This window comes from Pteronotus mesoamericanus, unplaced genomic scaffold (assembly GCF_021234165.1).
Source record: "Pteronotus mesoamericanus isolate MK-2021 breed Mesoamerican mustached bat unplaced genomic scaffold, CSHL_Meso_final scaffold_1066, whole genome shotgun sequence".
Classification (NCBI taxonomy): domain Eukaryota; kingdom Metazoa; phylum Chordata; class Mammalia; order Chiroptera; family Mormoopidae; genus Pteronotus; species Pteronotus mesoamericanus.
Window position 1 is genome coordinate 161,252 of NW_026555299.1, and position 8,528 is coordinate 169,779.

The 8,528-nt window shown below is 37.5% G+C and overlaps 1 protein-coding gene across 1 annotated transcript; it reads right to left on the minus strand.

Annotated features, from left to right (window-relative positions):
* Positions 1–2,800: 2,800 nt before the first annotated feature.
* Positions 2,801–3,736, minus strand: LOC129081490 (olfactory receptor 5L1-like). The gene has a single exon (XM_054587155.1). The coding sequence runs from the start codon at positions 3,734–3,736 to the stop codon at positions 2,801–2,803; it is 936 nt and encodes a 311-aa protein (XP_054443130.1).
* Positions 3,737–8,528: the final 4,792 nt, after the last annotated feature.

An 8,528-nucleotide genomic window follows, 5' to 3' on the forward strand; every position in this document is an offset into this window, starting at 1 on the left:
TACTACCATGAAGGGTTTTATGTGTGTTGTCATGTGTGTTGTCTTTCCTTCTCTTTCCTTATTGACGTTGATATCAGCCTAATACTTCCTAAATAAAGTGATTTGGAAAGCAATCTCCTCCTTCTCTTTTGACAAGAGTTAATCAATAATTCCTCTTATTAATTATATAAGTGTTGAGTGAAAATAACAAGTCCAGCCATCTGTGTCTGAATATTGACAGAAGAGATAATATTTTAGTTACAAACCCAATTTATTTCCTTGTTATATGTCTATTCAGGTTTCCTATTTTCTATTGTCACTTTTGGGTAACTTTAGCTATGTAGTAACTTGTTCTTCTCATCTAAGTTGACTAATTTCTTGGCACATGTTCTTATATTTGTTACAGTTATTTTAATTTTTGAAAGTCCAGCATCCCTCCTGATGTTATTTTGTAAATTGTCTCATCTTCTCATTCTAATTCTAGACAGGTTTTTGTCCATTTTAGCGATGTTTTCAAAATTAAAACTCATGGATGTTCTACATTGTGTTTCATCTTAGTATTATTGGTTATACTTTAGTCTTTATTATATGCTTCCTATATTTGTTTTTCTTTCTTTGCTTGATTAGTTCAACTTTTTTCCTACTTTCTAAATATAGAATCTAAGGTTCTAGTTTTAAGGTATCCCTTACCTTTTAAAACTCTAAATAATCCTCCTTTAAAATGTTATAGTGTTTTCATTTGCATTTAATTCAAAACATTTTATAAGTTACTTTAGGCTTTTTCTAAAACTTTTTTATATCTTCACCTGAAGATTGCTCTTAAATTACTATTGTTTTTAGAGATGAAGAAAGGAAAGAGGGAGAGAGAGAACAGGATGTGAGAGAGAAGCATGAATCGGGTGCTTGCCATATGTGCCAGAAGTGGGGATACAACCCGCAACCCAGGAAACTGCCTCAACCGGGGATCAAACCCACAAACTTGTGGTGAATGGGATGATGCTCTACCAACTGAGCCACCCAACCAGGACATCTTGTGCTCCTTTTTGGTCTTTGCTTTATTGAGACGTGAGTATTTAATTATAAAGATCTGTAGATACAAATCATTTATCAGACGCATGCTTACCTTTTCCCCTTTAGATCTGTTGTTCTAAAGTAGAGTTAGTTTTGAATCTACTTCCACCAAACAAACTAAACAAACACACAGAGGACACTTGACAACGTATGACAATTTTGATTATCACAATGACAAGGTAGTGCTGGGGCATCGAGTGTGTAGAGGCTGCGGATACTGCTGAACAGCCTACAATTCACAGGACTCCTCACGAGCTCAAGCCTACTGCTAACATTATTGTCAATTTAAGGGGAGAAGCTTCATTGGACAGGCAAATATATTGTAGGAATTGAAATAAACACAATGAAAGCACAAGTAAATTAGTCAATGATGCATATAAATCAGGAATGAATGAAGAAATATGATTCAGACACAAAGAAGAAGAATGAAAAAAGCTCATTTCATCAAGAGCAAAAACACAACAAAGAACATAAACCGCGCCTAGAAGTCTACCTATAAGTATGAGTAAATAGTTGGAAGCAACCTAAATGCCCATTAGTAGATGATTGGATCAAAAAATCGTGGTACATATACACAATGGAATACTACGCAGCAGAAAGAAAAAAAGAAGTACTAAACTTTGCGACAGCATGGATGGAACTGGAGAGCATCATTCTAAGCGAAATAAGCCGGGGGCGAAAGACAAATACCATATGATCTCACCTATAAGTGGAACCTAACCAACAATGCAAAGATGCAAGGAAAATATGACCAGCAACACTGAAGGGAAAAGAAATCAGCAGAGACAAGAGGGAAGGGGGGGCAGGGAAAGGAAAGGGAAGGGGAAAGTCGGGGAGCATATAGCAGGGACTCATGGACAAAACCAAGGGGGAGGAGCTGAGGGAGGGAAGGTGGGAGGGGGCAAGGGAAAGAGGTGGAGGGGAGGCAGAGACAAATGTATTTAAAAAGTAAATAAATTAAAAAAATAAAATGAAATGAAAAATAAAATAAAATTTAAAAAAAACTATAAAGTAGCAATAATGATAAGCAGGAAGAGTGATAAAAACAGCCAAATTCAGAAATGCTGTCACCCATAACAAAGGTTGTTAAATGTATCTACACATTTAATATATGTACACACACACAGCAACCCAAGGACAGAAACAGAAAGCTAATTAAGCATTGATTTTTCCTAAGCTCTTCACACATGACTTGTCACTAAAGTTCCCTACGATTCCTGGGAAATAATTATTTTGTTCATGTCTCCATTTTTTAGACACTAGTACCTGAACCTCCAAAAACATTAGACACTGCAATGACAAGGAAGCAAGAAATGAACAAGCAGAGTATATACACATATGGGAATCTCATTCTCTGTGTAAACTGGCAAAGCTGTGGTCTCCATTGTAAAATAAGAGGAATTCAATTTTGAAATAACTCAGTTTCCATAACAGATCAGAAAATATGAATCTCAAGATTCTTTCTTAACCTTATGAATGTTTTAAGCAAACAATGTATGTCTGACAGTCCACTTCCCATGCCAATTTAAAACATTTTTGAAAGAATACAAGCGAAGATGTAGTCTGCAAATGATGAAATCAGTTGAAACCTACACTGCTCAACTGCACGGGCTCAAAGATAAGGAAATCTAAATGACTCCCTCATGAAGATGTATGTCCAGGCTGTTCTGCCCACTCCAAAACTGCAAACCGATTCCTCCCTCCACCAGCCCGTGCCATGGGAACCCAAGTACTGTTAAGAAGTTATTCTCTAAGAAAATATTTTGGAGCTCCCCAGTTTTCTGAGAGCTTCTTTCACATCTTTGTTCCTTAGACTATAGATCAGGGGGTTCAGCATGGGAATCACTACAGTGTAGAACATTGCAGCCACCTTGTCAGCATCCGCATTGTTCTCAGAACTGGGCCAGCAGTAAGTAAATAAGAGTGTCCCATGGAAGACAACAATGGCTGTGAGGTGGGAGGCACAGGTGGAAAAGGCTTTGCGCCTTCCCTCTGCAGAGCGCATCCTTAGAATGGTAATGAGAATAAACAAGTAGGAGGTGAGGATGATCACAGCGGTGATGATCTCAATGAAAGAGGCCGCAATGTACACCAACAGTTCATTCACGGTGACATCAGAGCAAGCAAGAGATAAGAGAGGGGGCAGATCACAAAAGAAGTGGTTAATCACATTTGATCTGTAGGATGAAATCTCAAGAGCTAAACACAAGTGAATCAGAGAACACACAGACCCAGAGAGGTAGCAGGTAGAGACCAGCACCACTCGCAGGTTCTGGGACATGGTGACCATGTACAGCAGTGGGCTGCAAATGGCCACAAAGCGGTCATAGGCCATCACGGCCAGCAGGAAGACCTCAGTGACTGCATAGGCACAAAATAAATAAAACTGCACCATGCATCCCACGAAGGAGATGGCTTTGTCTTCGTTTATTATGTCGGCTAGGACCTTTGGCACAATGATGGTGGAGTAACAGTAATCCACCAAGGACAGGTGGCTGAGGAAAAAGTACATGGGAGTGTGAAGCCGAGAGCTGACCCGAATCAGTGCGATCATGCCCAGGTTGCCCAGAACCGTCACTCCATAGACCAGGAGGAACACCATGAAAAGAAGGACCCTCAGCTCAGCGGCGTCTGTTAATCCAAGGAGAATGAACTCTGTCACAGCGGTGCAGTTCTCCTCCCCCATGTCCACCCAGTGGGAAAACAAATGACAATTTCTGTGTTTCTCTGGAAACAGAAAATAAAGGAGGAAATGAAGAGGTGAACAATTTCAGGAAAAATAATATGATATCTAGCAGTATATTCATACATGACAGATACATAATTGTCATCTCACTAAAAATATTGTCTCCTGAGTCCCATGGGTCAAAATTGTATTACGCATAACAGAAATTAAAAATATGTCCAACCTTTATGACAATAGGCTGAGATGACCGATTAAACAGCGTTTTCATGGGTTTCAAAACACATTCAATGATATACTTCAAAACCACACAAATATTATTCCCATTCTCGAAAAACATGATAATTCTTTCCAACAAGATAACACCTACTCTGGTTCTATAAAATATTTACCTTTTTCTAAGTGATTCTGTCAAGGACAGAAATTTGAAGCAGACCCAATATTCTTCACAAGTCCATTTCTGAGGTGACAATTTTTTGAGATTTGTGGTTCAGGAAACTCTTTAAATTGGGAATTATGAAAAATATTAAAATATAGCCTTAAAATTATACTTTTCATATCAAATCAACAAATTGGTTTAATTAGTTACACTAATAATGAGCTAAGTTAATAAGGTCTTGGGAAGATGTAAATTTCCTAAACATTCTTCTTGAAAGTAGTTAGGGCATATATTAGAACACTTAACCCTGACAACAACAAAAGCTATCTTACATTTTAATGAGAAATGTGAATAAGATATAGTAACTACATTGCAAAATTGTGAAAAACTACATCCAAGGGTACACTGAAGCATTGTTTACGATATCAACACTGGGAAATTTTAAGTGTCTAAAAGAGAGCAATTGTTACATCCTGATGCATCATATCTAGGGTAGAAAGCTATCAGGTCATTTTAAATTATGTTCTGGAAATGGTTAGCTTTCTTTAAAAATGCATAAGAAAACATTTGGAATATACAAGTAGATGGAAATTAAGATACACATGTAGAGGTGTGTGGACATATGATAGATATTTTGTAATTTACCACTGCAACTTGGCTACAAAAGAAGGTTAATCTTTTACCCACATTTTACAAAAAGGGTAAGTGAAAACGTTCCCAGGTTCTCTGAAGTACTTGGTTGGGAAATTGGTTACATTATACTCATATGTGCTGCAAAAATTAGATGTACCATTCAGACCTGACCTTAAAGAAAACACATAAGATTTAAAGAATTTGATCCTCTGCCCTCCTTCCTAGAGGACTATTCCTATGATGTCATAGACATACACGTAAAGGAAACTGAGTGAAGAGATTCTGCACTGAAAACATAACCTGGTATTTTCTCCATAGCTGGAGCTAATTTCAAAGTGGGGGCAAATCACCTCCTGAAATCATGGTTTTCTTATTACTTGGCAAAAAAACTCACCAAAACCCTGACTTATTTGCTCACTTAAGACTTAAACCAGGAAAATAAAGCTGGAAAATGTCTCCCTATATTCTGGGCTGATAAGAAACTAGTTTACGGTAAAAGCAAGTCCAATCTAAAGGACTTCATTTATCACAGAGATAGTCCTCATGCCCTGACTCTCTCTCCGTGACCAAGTCTCAGGCTCGTACACTGACGTCAACCCTCAGACTGAGGGTGACAACAGCACGGTGGTGACCAGGGGGAGGGGAGTGGGGAGGGGTAGCAGTGGGTAAAGGGGGCAAGTGCATGGTGACGGAAGAAATTCTGACTCTGGGTGGCGGGCACACAGGACAACCTGCAGGTGGCCCGTCGTAGGAGTGCACGCTTGAAACCTATTAGTCTTAGGAACCAGTGTCGCCTCACGACATTTAAAATATGATAAAACCCACTCTAATAACAAAAAACTAGGGTCACAGTCTGGAGTCCTTCTATAGTCATATTTAGATTTCATGACAATAAATGGTGTGAAATAAAATGGAAATAGATGAGAGAAAGAGAGAGAGAGACCACTCTGTATTCTGTACTTTTCACTCCGTATTATTCATAATATCAGCGCTTGGGGACCCAGAGGAAACTGTTCTGATTTTACAATCAAGTGTCTCTCAGTACAAAAAGACAAAAACACTTGAACCAGTAAGCGCACGTGAATGTGGTATGTTAAATCACTCTCTATCAAGAAGACAAACAGATAGTTATATCTTTCAAATAATTGTTTGCTAGGAAACTATATTAACTCTAATTTTCAGGTAACCACAGCCTAGTATTAGCTAACAAACCTGAGTGACAGACGTTCCGTCCCGGTGCCGAACATGTTTGGATGAGTATGGTGCACAGTTAGAGACTTATACTGCAATTTAAGCTCCTGGGGAATGGGTCCCTCAAGTTGCACATCAATTATTGATTTCTATGCTGTAACAAAATATATGAAAATTAAACTTACTACAACGTGTGAAGTAATAAAACTAAAATTAATCTCTATGGAATATCATCAGAAAATTTATTTTTCAAGTTATCTCCACTTGGGAAAAAGCTGTTTAAACCAAACGTGCCTCCTAGATTTTATGGTTCATTATGATATTACACCTTGGCATTATATACAAGTATCACAGATCATAATTGCCATAGTAATGTGAATATTTCTTATAAATTCTCCTTCTCTTATGATATTATAAAATATCCTAAATTCCTATATGGCTCAATGACTAAAGCTACACCTGAATTTTTTATTACCATAAAAGCAATGAACCTACTGGTCAGAAAACTATACTATAATTAATACTTATTAGGCACTTATATGTTAGAACCCACTCTAAATACTATGCAACACTAACTCATTTAATCATCACAACAACCAATCAAGAGAACAAATCTAGGCCTGTCTTACAAAGGAGAGGATGGAGGCACAAGCACGGAATTGCAGATTAAAGTCAATATAAATCATAGGAAAAGCCCCAGGCCGCTCTGTTTTCACCCATGTGACTTCGTGGGGAAAAGAACTCGCTCCCAGCCAGTGCTGGGCTGTATTTTCCAAATGTGTGTCCAACGCCAAATGCCATCAGACGGAGCCCCTTCTATGATCTGTTCCAGATGTGCTTTCATTCTGTCTAATGCTCATGTAGGCCACAGTGCTCTGCTCGTCTGTGTGTATCACTGAGTGCACACATCAACGTCACAAGTTGTATGTGGTCAAAAAGTACTGACCAATCTCAGAGGGTGGGGGTCCGGAGGACTGGAAGGGATTAGCCAAAAAACATGCACTCATATGTGTATAGCCCTTGGACACAGACAACAACGTGCTGAGGACCTGGCGTGTGGGGGGAGGCTGGTTAGCGGGGGCCAAAGCAGGGAAAATGGGGGACATTTGTAATAATGTCAATAATACAAAATAATAAAATTAAATTAAAAAGTAGTTGCAAGTAAATAGCTTTTATGCTCTCAAATATTGTATTACAATATATATTCCAAAAATGACATGCCAGAGACAGCACCCAGGACTGATTATACATTCCGGTCCTCCATTTCCTCATCACCTTTCACAATTAACAGAACAAAAGAAAAGCTCTTATCAATCCATAATTGTTGAATTAACCCCATTAGGAGAAACCTGTGGGCCAGAAAAATCTGGTAACTATGACTATTGTTGATCTTAAGGTCATTTTTAATTCTTTAAGCCCTCACTTAAGACATCTTAAACTCATGGTATGGCTCTGGGCCTCGTCGCAGATGATAACGGTCCTTTTAGATTGTACTGCCTTTGATGAAATGTCTATTCAAATATGCTGCCGCTTGTAAAAATTGCATGTGGCTTTTCATATTCCAGTTGTAAATGCATGTTCCTTGCATATTGCTGACACAAATCCTTCATCAAGCATATAACTTAAACTTTTTATTCTTCAATTTTAGGCCAATGGTCCGTTTTGAGTTAGTATCTGTGTATGATGCAAGGCAGAAGTTGAAATTCATCATTTTTGCATGTGATTCTCCTATCACTCATCCCCATTAACTGAAAGGACTTTTTTCCCCAGGAACTGCCTGACAGGTTTTCAAAACCAATCAGCCACACACATGATTGGAGGCTTTTTTCCTGGACCGTCAATTCTATTCACTGATATATATGCCTACCTTATACCACTAGTACCACGTACAATATTTGTAATTTTCAGTTTTTAAGTACAGAGCGTTCCTTACTTGCAATGGTTTGACTTCCAAGTTTTCTAATTCTTTATAGTGTACATTTTACCATCAGATTGTCAATTTAAAAAATTCTGTGAGACTTTTAATGGAATTTTATTGAATCTATTGATCAACTAAGGGAGTCTTTATATCTTAATCACATACAATCATTCGACCAACACTATTAAGACTGTTATGTACAACGGCGAATTGATGATTCCTTCCCGTTATGCAATAGCCTCTTTACCCTTTGTAGTATTTCTTCTTCTAAACTTTGTTTTATTTAATACATCCACACAAGATATTTTCTATCCTTTTATATTAAATGTGTCTTCATAATTGAGTTTCTTTAGATAGCACAAAATTGTGTTTTCCTTTACGTGCAGTATAACATCCTCTATCTTTTAAGTGTTGTCTAGATTATGTATAGTTAATGTTATTATTGATATGACTGAATTAAATATCTTACCTTAATACATTATTTCTCTTTGTTTTGCCCACTTTTTGTTACATACCATTTTCTGGTCATCCCTTGAAGAGAGATAATTTAAATCTTTATTGACATTATTTTTTCCTCTTTATAAAATTATTATGGTTTTTAGGAGTTAACAGTAAGTTTATTTAACAAATCATGGGTTTTATATGGATCATGAAACAGCAGACTCCTAGGTACT